Source organism: Bombina bombina, chromosome 3, assembly GCF_027579735.1.
Source record: "Bombina bombina isolate aBomBom1 chromosome 3, aBomBom1.pri, whole genome shotgun sequence".
Taxonomy (NCBI): domain Eukaryota; kingdom Metazoa; phylum Chordata; class Amphibia; order Anura; family Bombinatoridae; genus Bombina; species Bombina bombina.
The window spans coordinates 857,357,334-857,378,937 of record NC_069501.1 but is presented as its reverse complement, the minus strand read 5'-3'; the positions used below and the strand labels follow the sequence as shown (position 1 = coordinate 857,378,937).

General features: G+C 42.0%; 1 protein-coding gene across 1 annotated transcript in view; it reads left to right on the top strand.

The window, feature by feature from the left end:
• Positions 1 to 21,604, top strand: part of IPO5 (importin 5) — a 411,785-nt gene that overhangs the window by 298,072 nt on the left and 92,109 nt on the right. Inside the window, exon 16 of the mRNA XM_053705479.1 lies at positions 14,123 to 14,219. Within this exon, the coding sequence (XP_053561454.1) occupies positions 14,123 to 14,219 (97 nt within the window). The remainder of the gene's footprint in view (positions 1 to 14,122; positions 14,220 to 21,604) is intronic.

The following is a 21,604-nucleotide window of genomic DNA, read 5'->3' as shown; positions in this document are numbered from 1 at the left end:
AGCTGCCATTGAGGCAGGATCTTCTAATACAGGGTCCATTCAAGCATCCAAATCTAGTTTCTCCTGTTAAGTGTAGTCAGTCCACGGGTCATCCATTACTTATGGGATTATATCTCCTCCATAACAGGAAGTGCAAGAGGATCACCCAAGCAGAGCTGCTATATAGCTCCTCCCCTCTACGTCATATCCAGTCATTCTCTTGCACCTAACTAATAGATAGGACGTGTGAGAGGACTGTGGTTGTTAAACTTAGTTTTTATTTCTTCAATCAAAAGTTTGTTATTTTAAACAGCACCGGAGTGTGTTGTTTTTTCTCAGGCAGCATTAGACGAAGAATCTACCTGAGTTTGTGTATGATCTTAGCGGTCGTAACTAAGATCCATTTGCTGTTCTCGGCCATTCTGAGGAGTGAGGTAACTTCAGAACAGGGGACAGCGGGCAGGGTTCACCTGCAAGGAGGTATGTTGCAGTATATTATTTTCTAAGGAATGGAATTGACTGAGAAAATACTGCTAATACCGATGTAATGTAAGTGCAGCCTTAAATGCAGTAGTAGCGACTGGTATCAGGCTGATATGTATGTATGTTTACACTGAGGTATTTCTGGGGAATGGAACTTCACTAAGAAAATACTGTATACATTTAACTTATATTTGAGCCTCCACTGCAGTGAAAGAGACGAGCAGCAGGCTTATTAATAACATTTCATAATTTTATTTTTAAACGTTTACTGGCATGTTAATCGTTTTTCTCTGAGGTACTTGGTGATAAAACTTTTTGGGCATTATTTTTCCACATGGCTGTCGTTTATTTATGAATAAAATCAGTTTACTGAGCTTCCCCACTGTTGTAATATGAGTGGGAGGGGCCTATTTTGGCGCTTTATTGCGCAGTAAAAATTCAGTCAGTCTTCCTATTTCTTCCTCCATGATCCAGGACGTCTCTACAGAGCCCAGGGGTCTCCAAAACTAGTTTTGAGGGAGGTAATCACTCACAGCAGACCTGTGAGACTGTGTTTTTTGACTGTGATAAAAACGTTTATATTAAATTGTTATCCGTTTTTGGGTACTAAGGGGTTAATCATCCATTTGCTGGTGGGTGCAATCCTTTGCTAACTTAATGCATTTACTGTGGAAATTTGGTTGCTATAACTAATTTGGTTCATTGTTATTTCAACTGTGACAGTTTTTTTGTGCTTCTTAAAGGCACAGTAACGTTTTTTTATATTGCTTGTAAATTTATTTGAAAAGTATTTTCCAAGCTTGCTAGTTTCATTGCTAGTTTGTTTAAACATGTCTGACACAGAGGAATCTCTTTGTGCAATATGTTTAAAGGCCAATGTGGAGCCCAATAGAAATTTGTGTACTAATTGCATTGATGCTACTTTAAATAAAAGCCAATCTGTACATGTAAAGAAAATTTCACCAGACAACGAGGGGGAAGTTATGCCGACTAACTCTCCTCACGTGTCAGTACCTTCGTCTCCCGCTCAGGAGGTGCGTGATATTGTGGCGCCAAGTACATCAGGGCGGCCCATACAAATCACTTTGCAAGACATGGCTAATGTTATGACTGAAGTATTATCTAAATTGCCAGAATGTAGGGGTAAACGCGACCACTCTGGGGTGAGAACAGAGTGCGCTGATAATAATAGAGCCATGTCTGATACTGCGTCACAATTTGCAGAACATGAGGACGGAGAGCTTCATTCTGTGGGTGACGGATCTGATCCAAGTAAACTGGACTCAGACATTTCAAATTTTAAATTTAAGCTTGAGAACCTCCGTGTATTACTAGGGGAGGTATTAGCGGCTCTGAATGATTGTAACACGGTTGCAATTCCAGAGAAAATATGTAGGCTGGATAAATATTTCTTTCATGTAATTAACAAGAGTCCATGAGCTAGTGACGTATGGGATATACATTCCTACCAGGAGGGGCAAAGTTTCCCAAACCTTAAAATGCCTATAAATACACCCCTCACCACACCCACAAATCAGTTTTACAAACTTTGCCTCCAAGGGAGGTGGTGAAGTAAGTTTGTGCTAGATTCTACGTTGATATGCGCTCCGCAGCAAGTTGGAGCCCGGTTTTCCTCTCAGCGTGCAGTGAATGTCAGAGGGATGTGAGGAGAGTATTGCCTATTGAATGCAATGATCTCCTTCTACGGGGTCTATTTCATAAGGTTCTCTGTTATCGGTCGTAGAGATTCATCTCTTACCTCCCTTTTCAGATCGACGATATACTCTTATATTTACCATTTCCTCTACTGATTCTCGTTTCAGTACTGGTTTGGCTTTCTACAAACATGTAGATGAGTGTCCTGGGGTAAGTAAGTCTTATTTTTCTGTGACACTCTAAGCTATGGTTGGGCACTTTATTTATAAAGTTCTAAATATATGTATTCAAACATTTATTTGCCTTGACTCAGAATGTTCAACTTTCCTTATTTCCAGACAGTCAGTTTCATATTTGGGATTATGCTTTAAATTATCATATTTTTTCTTACCTCAAAAATTTGACTTTTTTCCCTGTGGGCTGTTAGGCTCGCGGGGGCTGAAAATGCTTCATTTTATTGCGTCATTCTTGGCGCGGACTTTTTTGGCGCAAAAATTCTTTTCGTTTCCGGCGTCATACGTGTCGCCGGAAGTTGCGTCATTTTTGACGTTATTTTGCGCCAAAAATGTCGGCGTTCCGGATGTGGCGTCATTTTTGGCGCCAAAAGCATTTAGGCGCCAAATAATGTGGGCGTCTTATTTGGCGCCAAAAAATATGGGCGTCGCTTTTGTCTCCACATTATTTCAGTCTCATTTTTCATTTGCTTCTGGTTGCTAGAAGCTTGATGTTTGGCATTTTTTTCCCATTCCTGAAACTGTCTTATAAGGAATTTGATCTATTTTGCTTTATATGTTGTTTTTTCTCTTACATATTGCAAGATGTCTCACGTTGCATCTGAGCCAGAAGATACTACAGGAAAACCACTGCCTGCTGGATCTACCAAAGCTAAGTGTATCTGCTGTAAACTTTTGGTAGCTATTCCTCCAGCTGTTGTTTGTAATAATTGTCATGACAAACTTGTTAAAGCAGATAATATTTCCTTTAGTGATGTACCATTGCCTGTTGCAGTTCCCTCAACATCTAAGGTGCAGAATGTTCCTGATAACATAAGAGATTTTGTTTCTGAATCCATAAAGAAGGCTTTGTCTGTTATTTCTCCTTCTAGTAAACGTAAAAAGTCTTTTAAATCTTCTCTCTCTACAGATGAATTTTTAAATGAACACCATCATTCTGATTCTTTGGACTCTTCTGGTTCAGAGGATTCTGTCTCAGAGATTGATGCTGATAAATCTTCATATTTATTTAAGATGGAATTTATTCGCTCTTTACTTAAAGAAGTACTAATTGCTTTAGAAATAGAGGATTCTAGTCCTCTTGATACTAATTCTATACGTTTGGATAAGGTTTTTAAAGCTCCTGCGGTTATTCCAGAAGTCTTTCCTGTTCCTAATGCTATTTCTGCAGTAATTGCTAAGGAATGGGATAAATTGGGTAATTCTTTTACTCCTTCTAAACGTTTTAAGCAATTATATCCTGTTCCGCCTGACAGGTTAGAATTTTGGGACAAAATCCCTAAAGTTGATGGGGCTATTTCTACCCTTGCTAAACGTACTACCATTCCTACGTCAGATGGTACCTCGTTTAAAGATCCTTTAGATAGAAAAATTGAATCTTTTCTAAGAAAAGCTTATCTATGTTCAGGTAATCTTCTTAGACCTGCTATATCATTGGCTGATGTTGCTGCAGCTTCAACTTTTTGGTTGGAAACTCTAGCGCAACAAGTAACAAATCGTGATTCTCATGATATTATTATTCTTCTCCAGCATGCTAATAATTTCATCTGTGATGCCATTTTTGATATTATTAGAGTTGATGTTAGATTTATGTCTCTGGCTATCTTAGCCAGAAGAGCTTTATGGCTTAAGACTTGGAATGCTGATATGGCTTCTAAATCAACTCTACTTTCCATTTCTTTCCAGGGAAACAAATTATTTGGTTCTCAGTTGGATTCTATTATTTCAACTGTTACTGGTGGGAAAGGAACTTTTTTACCACAGGATAAAAAGTCTAAAGGTAAAAACAGGGCTAACAATCGTTTTCGTTCCTTTCGTTTCAACAAAGAACAAAAGCCTGATCCTTCGTCCTCAGGAGCAGTTTCAGTTTGGAAACCATCTCCAGTCTGGAATAAATCCAAGCCTGCTAGAAAGGCAAAGCCTGCTTCTAAGTTCACATGAAGGTACGGCCCTCATTCCAGTTCAGCTGGTAGGGGGCAGGTTACGTTTTTTCAAAGAAATTTGGATCAATTCTGTTCACAATCTTTGGATTCAGAACATTGTTTCAGAAGGGTACAGAATTGGTTTCAAGATGAGACCTCCTGCAAAGAGATTTTTTCTTTCCCATGTCCCAGTAAATCCAGTGAAAGCTCAAGCATTTCTGAATTGTGTTTCAGATCTAGAGTTGGCTGGAGTAATTATGCCAGTTCCAGTTCCGGAACAGGGGATGGGGTTTTATTCAAATCTCTTCATTGTACCAAAGAAGGAGAATTCCTTCAGACCAGTTCTGGATCTAAAATTATTGAATCGTTATGTAAGGATACCAACGTTCAAGATGGTAACTGTAAGGACTATATTGCCTTTTGTTCAGCAAGGGAATTATATGTCCACAATAGATTTACAGGATGCATATCTGCATATTCCAATTCATCCAGATCATTATCAGTTCCTGAGATTCTCTTTTCTAGACAAGCATTACCAATTTGTGGCTCTACCGTTTGGCCTTGCTACAGCTCCAAGAATTTTCACAAAGATTCTCGGTGCCCTTCTGTCTGTAATCAGAGAACAGGGTATTGTGGTATTTCCTTATTTGGACGATATCTTGGTACTTGCTCCGTCTTTACATTTAGCAGAGTCTCATACGAATCGACTTGTGTTGTTTCTTCAAGATCATGGTTGGAGGATCAATTTACCAAAAAGTTCTTTGATTCCTCAAACAAGGGTAACCTTTCTGGGTTTCCAGATAGATTCAGTGTCCATGACTTTGTCTTTAACAGACAAGAGACGTCTAAAATTGATTACAGCCTGTCGAAACCTTCAGTCTCAATCATTCCCTTCGGTAGCCTTATGCATGGAAATTCTAGGTCTTATGACTGCTGCATCGGACGCGATCCCCTTTGCTCGTTTTCACATGCGACCTCTTCAGCTCTGTATGCTGAACCAATGGTGCAGGGATTACACGAAGATATATCAATTAATATCTTTAAAACCGATTGTTCGGCACTCTCTAACGTGGTGGACAGATCACCATCGTTTAATTCAGGGGGCTTCTTTTGTTCTTCCGACCTGGACTGTAATTTCAACAGATGCAAGTCTCACAGGTTGGGGAGCTGTGTGGGGATCTCTGACGGCACAAGGAGTTTGGGAATCTCAGGAGGTGAGATTACCGATCAATATCTTGGAACTCCGTGCAGTTTTCAGAGCTCTTCAGTTTTGGCCTCTTCTGAAGAGAGAATCGTTCATTTGTTTTCAGACAGACAATGTCACAACTGTGGCATACATCAATCATCAAGGAGGGACTCACAGTCCTCTGGCTATGAAAGAAGTATCTCGAATTTTGGTTTGGGCGGAATCCAGCTCCTGTCTAATCTCTGCGGTTCATATCCCAGGTGTAGACAATTGGGAAGCGGATTATCTCAGTCGCCAAACGTTGCATCCGGGCGAATGGTCTCTTCACCCAGAGGTATTTCTTCAGATTGTTCAATTGTGGGGGCTCCCAGAGATAGATCTGATGGCCTCTCATCTAAACAAGAAACTTCCCAGGTATCTGTCCAGATCCCGGGATCCTCAGGCGGAGGCAGTGGATGCATTATCACTTCCTTGGAAGTATCATCCTGCCTATATCTTTCCGCCTCTAGTTCTTCTTCCAAGAGTAATCTCCAAGATTCTGAGGGAATGCTCGTTTGTTCTGCTAATAGCTCCGGCATGGCCTCACAGGTTTTGGTATGCGGATCTTGTCCGGATGGCATCTTGCCAGCCATGGACTCTTCCGTTAAGACCAGACCTTCTGTCACAAGGTCCTTTTTTCCATCCGGATCTGAAATCCTTAAATTTAAAGGTATGGAGATTGAACGCTTGATTCTTGGTCATAGAGGTTTCTCTGACTCCGTGATTAATACTATGTTACAGGCTCGTAAATCTGTATCTCGAGAGATATATTATAGAGTCTGGAAGACTTATATTTCTTGGTGTCTTTCTCATCATTTTTCTTGGCATTCTTTTAGAATACCGAGAATTTTACAGTTTCTTCAGGATGGTTTAGATAAGGGTTTGTCCGCAAGTTCTTTGAAAGGACAAATCTCCGCTCTTTCTGTTCTTTTTCACAGAAAGATTGCTATTCTTCCTGATATTCATTGTTTTGTACAAGCTTTGGTTCGTATAAAACCTGTCATTAAGTCAATTTCTCCTCCTTGGAGTTTGAATTTGGTTCTGGGAGCTCTTCAAGCTCCTCCGTTTGAACCTATGCATTCATTGGACATTAAATTACTTTCTTGGAAAGTTTTGTTCCTTTTGGCCATCTCTTCTGCTAGAAGAGTTTCTGAATTATCTGCTCTTTCGTGTGAGTCTCCTTTTCTGATTTTTCATCAGGATAAGGCGGTGTTGCGAACTTCTTTTGAATTTTTACCTAAAGTTGTGAATTCCAACAACATTAGTAGAGAAATTGTGGTTCCTTCATTATGTCCTATTCCTAAGAATTCTAAGGAGAAATCATTGCATTCTTTGGATGTTGTTAGAGCTTTGAAATATTATGTTGAAGCTACGAAATCTTTCCGTAAGACTTCTAGTCTATTTGTTATCTTTTCCGGTTCTAGGAAAGGCCAGAAAGCTTCTGCCATTTCTTTGGCATCTTGGTTGAAATCTTTAATTCATCTTGCCTATGTTGAGTCGGGTAAAATTCCGCCTCAAAGAATTACAGCTCATTCTACTAGGTTAGTATCTACTTCCTGGGCGTTTAGGAATGAAGCTTCGGTTGACCAGATCTGCAAAGCAGCAACTTGGTCCTCTTTGCATACTTTTACTAAATTCTACCATTTTGATGTATTTTCTTCTTCTGAAGCAGTTTTTGGTAGAAAAGTTCTTCAGGCAGCGGTTTCAGTTTGAATCTTCTGCTTATGTTTTTTGTTAAACTTTATTTTGGGTGTGGATTATTTTCAGCAGGAATTGGCTGTCTTTATTTTATCCCTCCCTCTCTAGTGACTCTTGTGTGGAAAGATCCACATCTTGGGTAGTCATTATCCCATACGTCACTAGCTCATGGACTCTTGTTAATTACATGAAAGAAAACATAATTTATGTAAGAACTTACCTGATAAATTCATTTCTTTCATATTAACAAGAGTCCATGAGGCCCACCCTTTTTTGTGGTGGTTATGATTTTTTTGTATAAAGCACAATTATTCCAATTCCTTATTTTATATGCTTCGCACTTTTTTTCTTATCACCCCACTTCTTGGCTATTCGTTAAACTGATTTGTGGGTGTGGTGAGGGGTGTATTTATAGGCATTTTAAGGTTTGGGAAACTTTGCCCCTCCTGGTAGGAATGTATATCCCATACGTCACTAGCTCATGGACTCTTGTTAATATGAAAGAAATGAATTTATCAGGTAAGTTCTTACATAAATTATGTTTTTGCGGTACCGACGTGTACTGACGTTTTTCCTATACCTAAAAGGCTTACAGAAATTGTTAACAAGGAGTGGGATAGACCCGGTGTGCCTTTTTCACCCCCTCCTATATTTAGAAAGATGTTTCCAATAGACGCCACCACACGGGACTTATGGCAGACGGTCCCTAAGGTGGAGGGAGCAGTTACTACTCTGGCTAAGCGCACCACTATCCCGGTGGAGGATAGCTGTGCTTTTTCAGATCCAATGGATAAAAAGTTAGAGGGTTACCTTAAGAAAATGTTTGTTCAACAAGGTTTTATATTACAACCCCTTGCATGCATTGCGCCTGTCACGGCTGCGGCGGCATTCTGGTTTGAGTCTCTGGAAGAGACCATTAGCTCAGCTCCATTGGATGAGATTATAGACAAGCTTAGAGTCCTTAAGCTAGCTAATTCATTTATTTCTGATGCCGTAGTACACTTAACTAAACTTACGGCTAAGAACTCCGGATTCGCCATTCAAGCGCGCAGAGCGCTGTGGCTTAAATCCTGGTCAGCCGATGTGACTTCTAAATCTAAATTGCTTAACATACCTTTCAAAGGGCAGACATTATTTGGGCCCGGTTTGAAAGAAATTATCGCTGACATTACTGGAGGTAAGGGCCATGCCCTGCCTCAAGACAGAGCAAAACCAAGGGCTAGACAGTCTAATTTTCGTGCCTTTCGTAACTTCAAGGCAGGAGCAGCATCAACTTCCTCCGCTCCAAAACAGGAAGGAACTGTTGCTCGCTACAGACAGGGCTGGAAACCTAACCAGTCCTGGAACAAGGGCAAGCAGGCCAGAAAGCCTGCTGCTGCCCCTAAGACAGCATGAAGTGAGGGCCCCCGATCCGGAAACGAATCTAGTGGGGGGCAGACTTTCTCTCTTCGCCCAGGCTTGGGCAAGAGATGTCCAGGATCCCTGGGCGTTAGAGATCATATCTCAGGGATATCTTCTGGACTTCAAAGCTTCTCCTCCAAAAGGGAGATTTCATCTTTCAAGGTTGTCAGCAAACCAGATAAAGAAAGAGGCGTTTCTACGCTGTGTACAAGACCTTTTACTAATGGGAGTGATCCACCCAGTTCCGCGGTCGGAACACGGACAAGGGTTTTACTCAAATCTGTTTGTGGTTCCCAAAAAAGAGGGAACCTTCAGACCAATCTTGGACTTAAAAATCCTAAACAAATTCCTAAGAGTTCCATCGTTCAAAATGGAAACTATTCGGACAATCTTACCTATGATCCAAAAGGGTCAGTACATGACCACAGTGGATTTAAAGGATGCCTACCTTCATATACCGATTCACAAGGATCATTATCGGTACCTAAGGTTTGCCTTCCTAAACAGGCATCACCAGTTTGTAGCTCTTCCCTTCGGGTTAGCTACGGCTCCAAGAATCTTTACAAAGGTTCTGGGCTCTCTTCTAGGCGGTACTAAGACCGCGAGGAATTTCGGTAGCTCCGTACCTAGACGACATTCTGATACAAGTGTCAAGTTTCCAGACTGCCAAGTCTCATACAGAGTTAGTTCTGGCATTTCTAAGGTCGCATGGGTGGAAGGTGAACGCAGAAAAGAGTTCTCTAATGCCACTCACAAGAGTTCCCTTCTTGGGGACTCATAGATTCTGTAGAAATGAAAATTTACCTGACAGAGGACAGGTTAACAAAACTTCTAAATGCTTGCCGTGTCCTTCATTCCATTCAACACCCGTCAGTGGCTCAATGCATGGAGGTAATCGGCTTAATGGTAGCGGCAATGGACATAGTACCTTTTGCACGCCTGCATCTCAGACCACTACAATTGTGCATGCTAAGTCAGTGGAATGGGGATTACTCAGATTTGTCCCCTATGCTGAATCTGGATCAAGAGACCAGAGATTCTCTTCTATGGTGGCTTTCTCGGCCACATCTGTCCAGGGGGATGCCCTTCAGCAGGCCAGATTGGACGATTGTAACAACAGACGCCAGCCTGCTAGGTTGGGGCGCTGTCTGGAATTCCCCGAAGGCTCAGGGATCATGGACTCAGGAGGAGAGACTCCTTCCAATAAACATTCTGGAATTAAGAGCAGTTCTCAATGCCCTTCTGGCTTGGCCTCAGTTAGCAACTCTGAGGTTCATCAGGTTTCAGTCGGACAACATCACGACTGTGGCTTACATCAACCATCAGGGAGGGACAAGGAGTTCCCTAGCGATGAGGGAAGTCTCAAAGATAATTCGCTGGGCAGAGTCTCACTCTTGCCACCTGTCAGCGATCCACATCCCAGGCGTGGAGAACTGGGAGGCGGATTTCCTAAGTCGCCAGACTTTTCATCCGGGGGAGTGGGAACTTCATCCGGAGGTATTTGCCCAACTGCTTCGGCGTTGGGGCAAACCAGATCTGGATCTCATGGCGTCTCGCCAGAACGCCAAGCTTCCTTGTTACGGATCCAGGTCCAGGGACCCGGGAGCGGTTCTGATAGATGCTCTGACAGCACCTTGGGTCTTCAACATGGCTTATGTGTTTCCACCCTTCCCGATGCTTCCTCGATTGATTGCCAGGATCAAACAGGAGAGAGCATCTGTGATTCTAATAGCGGCTGCGTGGCCACGCAGGACCTGGTATGCAGATCTAGTGGACATGTCGTCCTGTCCACCATGGTCTCTGCCTCTGAGACAGGACCTTCTGGTTCAGGGTCCTTTCAAACATCCAAATCTAATTTCTCTGAGGCTGACTGCATGGAGATTGAACGCTTGATTCTATCAAAGCGTGGATTCTCTGAGTCAGTGATTGATACCTTAATACAGGCTAGGAAACCTGTTACCAGGAAAATTTACCATAAAATATGGCGTAAATACTTGCATTGGTGCGAATCCAAGAGTTACTCATGGAGTAAGGTTAGGATTCCTAGGATATTGTCTTTTCTACAAGAAGGTTTAGAAAAGGGTTTATCTGCTAGTTCGTTAAAGGGACAGATCTCAGCTCTGTCCATCCTTTTACACAAACGTCTGTCAGAAGTTCCAGACGTTCAGGCTTTTTGTCAGGCTTTGGCCAGGATTAAGCCTGTGTTTAAAACTGTTGCTCCGCCATGGAGCTTAAACTTAGTTCTTAACGTTTTACAGGGTGTTCCGTTTGAACCCCTTCATTCCATTGATATCAAGCTGTTATCTTGGAAAGTTCTGTTTTTAATGGCTATTTCCTCTTCTCGAAGAGTCTCTGAGTTATCGGCCTTACATTGTGATTCTCCTTACCTGATTTTTCATTCAGACAAGGTAGTTCTGCGTACTAAACCTGGGTTCTTACCTAAGGTAGTCACTAACAGGAATATCAATCAAGAGATTGTTGTTCCATCATTGTGTCCTAACCCTTCTTCAAGGAAGGAACAACTTCTGCACAATCTGGACGTTGTCCGTGCCCTGAAATTTTATTTGCAGGCAACTAAAGATTTTCGACAAACTTCTTCCCAGTTTGTCGTTTATTCTGGACAGAGGAGAGGTCAAAAGGCTTCGGCTACCTCTCTCTCCTTCTGGCTTCGTAGCATAATACGTTTAGCCTATGAGACTGCTGGACAGCAGCCTCCTGAAAGAATTACAGCTCATTCTACCAGAGCTGTGGCTTCCACTTGGGCCTTTAAAAATGAGGCCTCTGTTGAACAGATTTGCAAGGCTGCAACTTGGTCTTCACTTCACACCTTTTCAAAATTTTACAAATTTGACACTTTTGCTTCTTCGGAGGCTGTTTTTGGGAGAAAGGTTCTTCAGGCAGTGGTTCCTTCCGTGTAAAGGTCCTGCCTGTCCCTCCCGTCATCCGTGTACTTTTAGCTTTGGTATTGGTATCCCATAAGTAATGGATGACCCGTGGACTGACTACACTTAACAGGAGAAAACATAATTTATGCTTACCTGATAAATTCCTTTCTCCTGTAGTGTAGTCAGTCCACGGCCCGCCCTGTTTTTACGGCAGGTCTAAATTTTAAATTAAACTCCAGTCACCACTGCACCCTATAGTTTCTCCTTTCTCGTTTGGTTTCGGTCGAATGACTGGGTATGACGTAGAGGGGAGGAGCTATATAGCAGCTCTGCTTGGGTGATCCTCTTGCACTTCCTGTTAGGGAGGAGATATAATCCCATAAGTAATGGATGACCCGTGGACTGACTACACTACAGGAGAAAGGAATTTATCAGGTAAGCATAAATTATGTTTTCTCTGCAACTGACTGCTTGGAGATTGAACGCTTAATTCTAGCTAAGCGTGGGTTCTCTGAATCAGTTATTGATACTTTGATCCAGGCCAGAAAGCCTGTCACCAGGAAAATTTACCATAAGATATGGCGGAAATATCTTTGTTGGTGTGAATCCAAGGGTTACTCGTGGAGTAAAGTTAGGATTCCCAGGATTTTGTCCTTCCTCCAAGAAGGATTGGAGAAAGGATTGTCGGCTAGTTCCTTAAAGGGACAGATATCTGCTCTGTCTATCCTGTTACACAAGCGGCTGGCAGCAGTACTAGACGTTCAGGCATTTGCTCAGGCTTTAGTTAGAATCAAGCCTGTCTATAAACCTGTGGCTCCTCCATGGAGTCTTAATTTAGTTCTTTCAGTTCTTCAAGGGGTTCCGTTTGAACCTTTGCATTCCATAGATATTAAGTTATTATCTTGGAAGGTTTTTTTTTTGGTAGCTATCTCTTCTGCTCGGAGAGTTTCAGAATTGTCTGCTTTGCAGTGTGATTCACCCTGGTGTTCCATGCAGATAAGGTTGTTTTGCGTACCAAACCTGGTTTTCTTCCGAAAGTTGTTTCTAATAAGAATATTAACCAGGAAATCATTGTTCCTTCTCTGTGTCCTAATCCAGTTTCTAAGAAGGAACGACTATTACATAATCTTGATGTGGTTTTGGGCTTTAAAATTCTATTTAAAAGCATCTAAAGATTTCAGACAAACATCATCCTTGTTTGTTGTCTATTTTGGTAAGAGGAGAGGTCAGAAAGCGACTGCTACCTCTCTTTCCTTCTGGCTGAAAAGCATCATCCGATTGGCTTATGAGACTGCTGGACAGCAGCCTCCTGAACGAATTACAGCTCATTCCACCCGAGCTGTGGCTTCCACATGGGCCTTCAAGAATGAGGCTTCTGTTGAACAGATTTGTAAGGCAGCGACTTGGTTTTCACTGCATACTTTTGCCAAATTTTACAAATTCAATACTTTTGCTTCTTCGGAGGCTATTTTTGGGAGAAAGGTTCTACAGGCAGTCCTCCCTTCATCCGTGTACTTTAGCTTTGGTATTGGTATCCCACAAGTAATGGATGATCCGTGGACTGGATACACTTAACAAGAGAAAACATAATTTATGCTTACCTGATAAATTTATTTATCTTGTGGTGTATCCAGTCCACGGCCCGCCCTGTCCTTTTAAGGCAGGTCTAAATTTTAAACTACAGTCACCACTGCACCCTATGGTTTCTCCTTTCTCGGCTAGTTTCGGTCGAATGACTGGATATGGCAGTTAGGGGAGGAGCTATATAGCAGCTCTGCTGTGGGTGATCCTCTTGCAACTTACTGTTGGGAAGGAGAATATCCCACAAGTAATGGATGATCCGTGGACTGGATACACCACAAGAGAAATAAATTTATCAGGTAAGCATAAATTATGTTTTTCCAAATGTCATACTTTGTCTCGGTTGAGGCTTCTTTTTAGATATAGGTTCTTCAAGCAGTGGTGCCTTCTGTTTAGGTTACCTGTCTTGTCCCTCCCTAATCATCTGTGTCTTCTAGCTTGGGTATTGGTTCCCACTAGTAACTGATGATTCCGTGGACTCACCATTTCTTTGGAAAGAAAACATCATTTATGCTTACCTGATAAATTTATTTCCGGATATAGTGAGTCCACGGCCCACCCTTTATTTTAAGACAGTTATTTTATTTTTAATTAAAATCTCAAGGCACCTCTACACCTTTGTGTTATCTTCTTTTTCCATTTCCCTTCGGCTGAATGACTGGGAGTTATCAGTAAGGGAAGTGACTCATATAGCAGCTTTGCTGTGGTGCTCTTTGCCGCCTCCTGCTGGCCAGGAGTGATATTCCCACTAGTAATTGATGATTCCGTGGACCATATCCAGAAATAAATTTATCAAGTAAGCACAAATTATGTTTTTAATTTAGTCTACTGCAGGAGGGCACCATACTTTCACATAACAGAATTAAGAAATCTAATCAAATGCAACATATTTAAAAATTCCATGCCCATGAGCAAACAATCTGTTTTTAATTTTACACTAAATCATTATGGGTATTTCATCAACTATCCACGGTTTGTAATTGTGTTTCAGATGTTCTAAATTTCCATTTTTGTAACATTTTATGACTAATTTACCTTGTTTCTTTTACAATTTTGTAGGTATGTTATGCAAAAGAACTGAAGGAAGGTTTTGCGGATTATACAGAGCAAGTTGTGAAGCTAATGGTCCCATTACTTAAATTTTACTTCCATGATGATATCCTTTTTATAAGTACATGCAGTTGTTTTTATTAGGCAATTGGGAGACTGGTTTTGTTTTTCAGGTATTATGAATATAAAGTTATTTGTGGTGGATCAATGAGAAGAATTTTGGTTGGTGTATTTAGATATGTAAGCAACTCTAATTTCAGAATATATTGGAATTTATAAAATGTTATACAAAATAACTGTTACCTAAGCTTTAAGCCTCCTTCCCCTGACAACCCTCCCTTTGGCGCTCAATACTATTTTTCCAGTTTTCTCTGACTTTGATGCTTTATTTATGGCAGAATATGCAGCCACTTTCTGTATACTCAAGCTTCAAATGATTGCAGCAGTCATTTTTATGACGATTGTAAAGTATCTTGACTGTTCCATCAATGCCGTTTTGAGTTTATACTTCCTTTTGCATTACATTACACTGTTTTAAGTGTTTTTACTTGAGTTTAGGATACACATTTTGTAAATTCGTGGATCAACTGCATTGAAAAAGACACTAAACCCAATTTTTTTTTTCTTTCATGATTCAGATAGAGCATGCAATTTTAAGCAACTTTCTAACTTTTCTTTGTTCTCTTGCTATCTTTATTTAAAAAGCAGGAATGTGATGCATAGGATCCGGACCATTTTTGGTTGAGAATCTGGGTTATGCTTGCTTATTGGTGGGTAAATGTAAGCCTCCAATAAGCAAGCGCTATCCATGGTGCTGAACCTAAAATGGGCTGGCTGCTAAGATTTACATTCCTGCTTTTAAAATAAAGATAGCAAGAGAACGAAGAAAAATTAATAGGAGTAAATTAGAAAGTTGCTTAACATTTTATGCTCTCTCTGAATCATGAAAGAAAACTTTTGGGTTCTGTGTCCCTTTTTAAAGGCCCCTTTGCTTAATGCATCCATCTAAAGTAGGGCTGCAACAACTAATCAGTAAGATTGATCATAAAAATAGTTGTCAAAGAATGTCATTATCAATTAGGTGGTCAGCGATTAGTTGGTTATTGCACAGCACCAGCTGCTTCAATCCGATGAGCTCCTGCACATGGTATTGTGCAAACATTTTTATTTATTATTATTTTTTCTATCCGATTAATCGGATAATTATTGTCCGATTAATCGGATAGAAAAAAGATTAAAAAAATAAATAAATTCCATTTTTTTTGCACAATCTTAGTTGCAGTAGATCATCAGATTAAAGCAGCTGGTGCTGTGCAACTGACCAACTAATCGCTGACTACCTAATTGATAATGAGATTTGTTGACAACTATTTTTACGATCAAAACTTACCGATTAGTTGTTGCAGCCCTAATCTAAAGAGGAGGAGAGTCCCACTGCTTCATTCATCACTTGTGGGAAATAAGAACCTGGCCACCAGGAGGAGGCAAAGACACCCCCCCCCCCCCCACACACACACACACACACACTTCCCTCATCCCCCAGTCATTCTTTGCCTTTTGTCACAGGAGTGTCGAAAGATTCAGAGTAGTCTCTTATTGAGGGTAGTGCTCTTCGCAATGGGATTGGAGTTTTAAGTAGTCCTGTCAGCCTTCCAGTGAGAGCATGGGTGAAAGTTAGAGTCCGGAGATGCTGGGGGAGTTCTGCGAAACCATCCCGACTCATATTAACAGCTCCTTAAGCAATCGGCGTTGACGAGTTTCGCTGCCTGCTTTTATTCTCTCAAGTCCATGTCAGGAGCGACGCTACTAACCTGTCACACTTAAAGGGATGTGTTCCTGTTCCACGGCTTTGATTCTGGTAAAATCATTTCATTTTATATATATATATGTGTGTGTGTGTGATAACGCAAGAAGACAGGGTCACAGTGTGACTCCTTTTATCTGTATAGAGTCTAGGGTAATACCCCCGGAAGGGGGTTATGGAACGGGGGATTTTAATATACATGATAATGTTTGTGTTTTTTGCTGCACTTGTGTGAGATGAGGCTCTGTCAGTGTGGAACAGTTGGAGAGAGATTGGGGCAAGCTTTTTTGGCGCGTCACTCGCTCAGTGCAGGGGTGGTCCTGCATGGTACTCCATGTGACCAGGTGTGGCCTCAGTAACTTCCTCTTTCTCGACCTGTGTTCGGAGGAGACGAAAGCGGTTTCTTGTAGTCCGGGTCATAGGAGGTGGTGAGTCCCCCGGCCATTGAGATATAAAGGTGCCATTTAATCAATAAGTCCGTAATAAAGGCGCAAGCTATGTATGAGGTCAGAAAGTCAAAGATTCTAAATACATGTCCAGCCCTTCAGTCCAATCCTCGGCCATCAGTGGCTCAGTGCATGGAGGTAATTGGATTGATGGTGACGGCAATGGACATTCAGTTTGCTTGATTTCATCTCAGACCACTGCAATTGTGCATGCTCGGACAGTGGAATGGGGATTATGCAAAGTAATCTCCTCAGATGAATCTGGACCAGGAGACCAGAGACTCTCTTCTTTGGTGGTTGTCGCAGGATCATCTGTCCCAAGGGACGTGTTTCCGCAGACCCTCGTGGGTGATAGTGACCACGGACGCCAGTCTACTAGGCTGGGGTGCAGCCTGGAATTCCCTGAAGGCTCAGGGTGTGTGGACTCTGTGGAGTCTCTACTTCCAATCAATATTCTGGAATTGAGAGCAATATTCAATGCGCTTCAGGCGTGGCCTCAGTTGGCTTCGGCCAAATTCATCAGATTCCAGTCGGACAACATCACGACACTGGCTTACATCAATCATCAGGGAGAAACAAGGAGTTCCGTAGTGATGACAGAAGTATCCAAGATAATTCAGTGGGCAGAAGCTTACTCTTGTTATCTGTCAGCAATCTACATCCCAGGAGTGGACAACTGGGAGGCGGATTCTTTGAGCAGACAGACGTTTCATCCGGGGGAATGGGAACTCCATCCGGAGGTCTTTGCCAACCTGATCCTCAGGTGGGGTAGACCGGTATTGGATCTGATGGCGTCGCGTCAGAATGCCAAGCTTCCAAGATACGGATCCAGGTCGAGGGATCCTTAGGCCGAACTGATAGATGCCTTGGCAGTGCCTTGGTCGTTCCACATAGCTTATGTGTTTCCACCGTTTGCTCTCCTTCCCCGGGTGATTGCACGGATCAAACAGGAGAGGGCTTTGGTAATTCTAATCGCGCCTGCGTGGCCTTGCAGGACTTGGTATGCCGATCTAGTGGACATGTCCTCTCTGCTGCCGTGGAAGCTTCCATTGAGGCAGGACCTTCTCATTCAGGGGCCCTTCCAACATCCGAATCTAGTTTCTCTGCAGCTGACTGCTTGGAGATTGAATGCTTGATTTTATCTAAGCGGGGGTTCTCTGATTCGATCATTGATACTTTTATTCAGGCACATAAGCCTGTTACTAGAAAGATCTATCATAAGATATGGAGTAAATATCTTCATTGGTGCGAATCCAAAAGTTACTTGTGGAGTAGAGTTAGGATTCCCAGGATTCTGTGTCTTCTCCAAGAAGGATTGGAGAAAGGGTTATCAGCAAGTTCCTTAAAGGGACAAATCTCTGCTTTGTCCATTTTACTACACTAACGTTTGGCAGATGTTCCCGACGTTCAGTCTTTTTGTCAGGCTTATACCAGAATCAAACCTGTGTTTAGACCAATTGCTCCACCCTGGAGTTTGAATTTAGTTAATGTTCTACAAGGGGTTCTGTTTGAACCCATGCATTTCATAGATATTAAAGTAAAAGTAAACTTCGTTTTTCAGCTATACACATTTACATAGTCAATCTAAAAGTAATAGGAGTTTCATTCATCGTTTTGCTCTCATTAATATATAAATACCCTTTTCCCCGCATATAAACTCAGAATTTGGTTATTTCTCCAACATTGGCGTGTCCGGTCCACGGCGTCATCCTTACTTGTGGGAAATATCTCTTCCCCAACAGGAAATGGCAAAGAGCCCAGCAAAAGCTGTCCATATAGTCCCTCCTAGGCTCCGCCCACCCCAGTCATTCTCTTTGCCGTTGCACAGGCAACATCTCCACGGAGATGGTTAAGAGTATGTGGTGTTTAGTTGTAGTTTTTTATTCTACTATCAAGAGTTTATTTTAAAATAGTGCTGGTATGTACTATTTACTCTGAAACAGAAAAGGATGAAGATTTCTGTTTGTGAGAGGAAGATGATTTTAGCAGCAGTAACTAAAATCGGTTGCTGTTTCCACATAGGACTGTTGAGATGAAGTAACTTCAGTTGGGGGAAACAGTTAGCAGACTTTTCTGCTTAAGGTATGACTAGCCATATTTCTAACAAGACTGTGTAATGCTGGAAGGCTGTCATTTCCCCTCATGGGGACCGGTAAGCCATTTTCTTAGTCTCAAACAGAATAAAGGGCTTAATATGGGCTATAAAACTGGTAGACACTTTTATGGGCAAAATCGATTGCTTTATTTGGTTTTTTACCGTCAGGCACTGAGTTAGACACCTTTCCAGTCAGGAAGGGCCTTCCCAGTTGTAGGCTGAGCCTTATTTTCGCGCCATTACTGCGCAGTTACTTTTGAGAGCAAGACATGCAGATGCATGTGTGTGGATCTGAAAGTAGTTGGAAAGGTTCCTAGAAGGCTTCATTTGGTATCGTATTCCCCCCTGGGTTTGGTAAAGTCGCAGCAAAGGCTGTAGCTGGGACTGTAGAGGGGTTAAAACTGTAACCGGCTCCGGTTTCTTTATTTTAAGGGTTAAAGCTCTGAAATTTGGTGTGCAATACTTTTAATGCTTTAAGACACTGTGGTGAAAATTTGGTAAATTTTGAACAATTCCTTCATACTTTTTCACATATTCAGTAATTAAGTGTGCACTGTTTAAAATTTAAAGAGACAGTAACGTTTTTGTTTTAAAACTGTTTTTGTACTTTCTTGACAAGTTTAAGCCTGTTTAACATGTCTGCACCTTTAGATAAGCTATGTTCTATATGTATGAAGATCAATATGTCTCCCCCTTCAAAATTGTGTGATAATTGTGCCATAGCGTCCAAACAAAGTAAGGACAGTACTGCCACAGATAGTAAAGTTGCCCAAGATGATTCATCAGATGAAGGGAGTAGACATAGTTCTACATCATCTCCTTCTGTGTCTACACCAGTTTTGCCCACGCAGGAGGCCCCTAGTACTTCTAGCGCGCCAATGCTTATTACTATGCAACAATTAACGGCAGTAATGGATAACTCCATAGCAAATATTTTATCCAAAATGCCTGCATATCAGAGAAAGCGCGATTGCTCTGTTTTAAACACTGTAGAGCAGGAGGGCGCTGATGATAATTGCTCTGTCATACCCTCACACCAATCTGAAGGGGTCATGAGGGAGGTTTTGTCAGATGGGGAAATTTCAGATTCAGGTAGAATTTCTCAACAGGCAGAACCTGATGTTGTGACATTTAAATTTAAATTAGAGCATCTCCGCGCACTGCTCAAGGAGGTGTTATCTACTCTGGATGATTGTGACAACCTGGTCATTCCAGAAAAATTATGCAAGATGGACAAGTTCCTAGAGGTTCCGGTGCACCCCGACGCTTTTCCTATACCCAAGCGGGTGGCGGATATAGTAAATAAGGAGTGGGAGGAGCCCGGCATACCTTTTGTTCCCCCTCCTATATTTAAGAAATTATTTCCTATGGTCGACCACAGAAAGGACTTATGGCAGACAGTCCCTAAGGTCGAGGGGGCAGTTTCTACTCTAAACAAGCGCACTACTATTCCTATCGAGGATAATTGTGCTTTCAAAGATCCTATGGATAAAAAATTGGAGGGTTTGCTTAAAAAGATTTTTGTACAGCAAGGTTACCTCCTGCAACCCATTTCGTGCATTGTTCCTGTCACTACAGCAGCGTGGTTCTGGTTCGAGGAACTAGAAAAGTCGCTCAGTAGAGAGACTCCGTATGAGGAGGTTATGGACAGAGTTCACGCACTCAAGTTGGTTAATTCTTTTATTTTAGATGCCGCTTTGCAATTAGCTAGATTAGCGGCGAAAAATTCAGGGTTTGCAATTGTGGCGCGCAGAGCGCTTTGGCTAAAGTCTTGGTCAGCGGATGTATCTTCCAAGACAAAATTGCTTAATATCCCCTTCAAGGGTAAAACTCTCTTTGGGCCAGAATTGAAAGAGATTATCTCAGACATCACTTGGGGAAAGGGCCACGCCCTTCCACAAGATAGGCCTTTCAAAGCCAAGAATAAGTCTAATTTTCGTTCCTTTCGCAATTTCAGGAAAGGACCGGCCTCCAACTCCGCATCCTCTAAACAAGAGGGTAATGCTTCACAAACCAAACCAGCCTGGAAACCGATGCAAGGCTGGAACAAGGGTAAGCAGGCCAAGAAGCCTGCTGCTGCTAACAAAACAGCATGAAGGAGTAGCCCCCGATCCGGGACCGGATCTAGTAGGGGGCAGACTCTCTCTTTGCTCAGGCTTGGGCAAGAGATGTTCAGGATCCCTGGGCACTAGAAATAGTCTCTCAGGGTTATCTTCTGGAATTCAAGGAACTACCCCCAAGGGGAAGGTTCCACATGTCTCACTTATCCTCAAACCAAATAAAGAGACAGGCATTCTTACATTGTGTAGAAGACCTGTTAAAGATGGGAGTGATACACCCAGTTCCAACGGCGGAACAAGGAATGGGATTTTACTCAAATCTGTTTGTAGTTCCCAAAAAAGAGGGAACTTTCAGACCAATTCTGGATTTAAAGATCCTAAACAAAGTTCTCAGAGTACCATCGTTCAAAATGGAAACCATTCGAACGATTCTACCCACAATCTAGGAAGGTCAATTTATGACTACCGTGGATCTAAAGGAATGCGTATCTACATATTCCTATCCACAAAGAACATCATCAGTTCCTAAGGTTCGCCTTTCTGGACAAACATTACCAGTTTGTGGCCCTCCCATTCGGGTTAGCCACTGCTCCAAGGATTTTCACAAAGGTACTCGGGTCCCTTCTAGCGGTTCTAAGACCAAGGGGCATTGCAGTAGTACCTTACTTGGACGACATTCTAATACAAGCGTCGTCTCTTTCAAAGGCAAAGGCTCACACAGACATTGTTCTGGCCTTTCTCAGATCTCACGGTTGGAAGGTGAACATAGAAAATAGTTCCCTGTCTCCGTCGACAAGAGTTCCTTTCTTGGGAACAATAATAGATTCTTTAGAAATGAGGATTTTCCTGACAGAAGTCAGAAAGTCAAAACTTCTAAACGCTTGTCAAGTTCTTCATTCTATTCCACGTCCTTCCGTAGCTCAGTGCATGGAAGTAGTAGGATTGATGGTTGCAGCAATGGACATAGTTCCTTTTGCGCAAATTCATCTAAGACCATTACAACTGTGCATGCTGAAACAGTGGAATGGGGACTATACAGACTTGTCTCCAGTGATTCAAGTAGATCAGAAGACCAGAGACTCACTC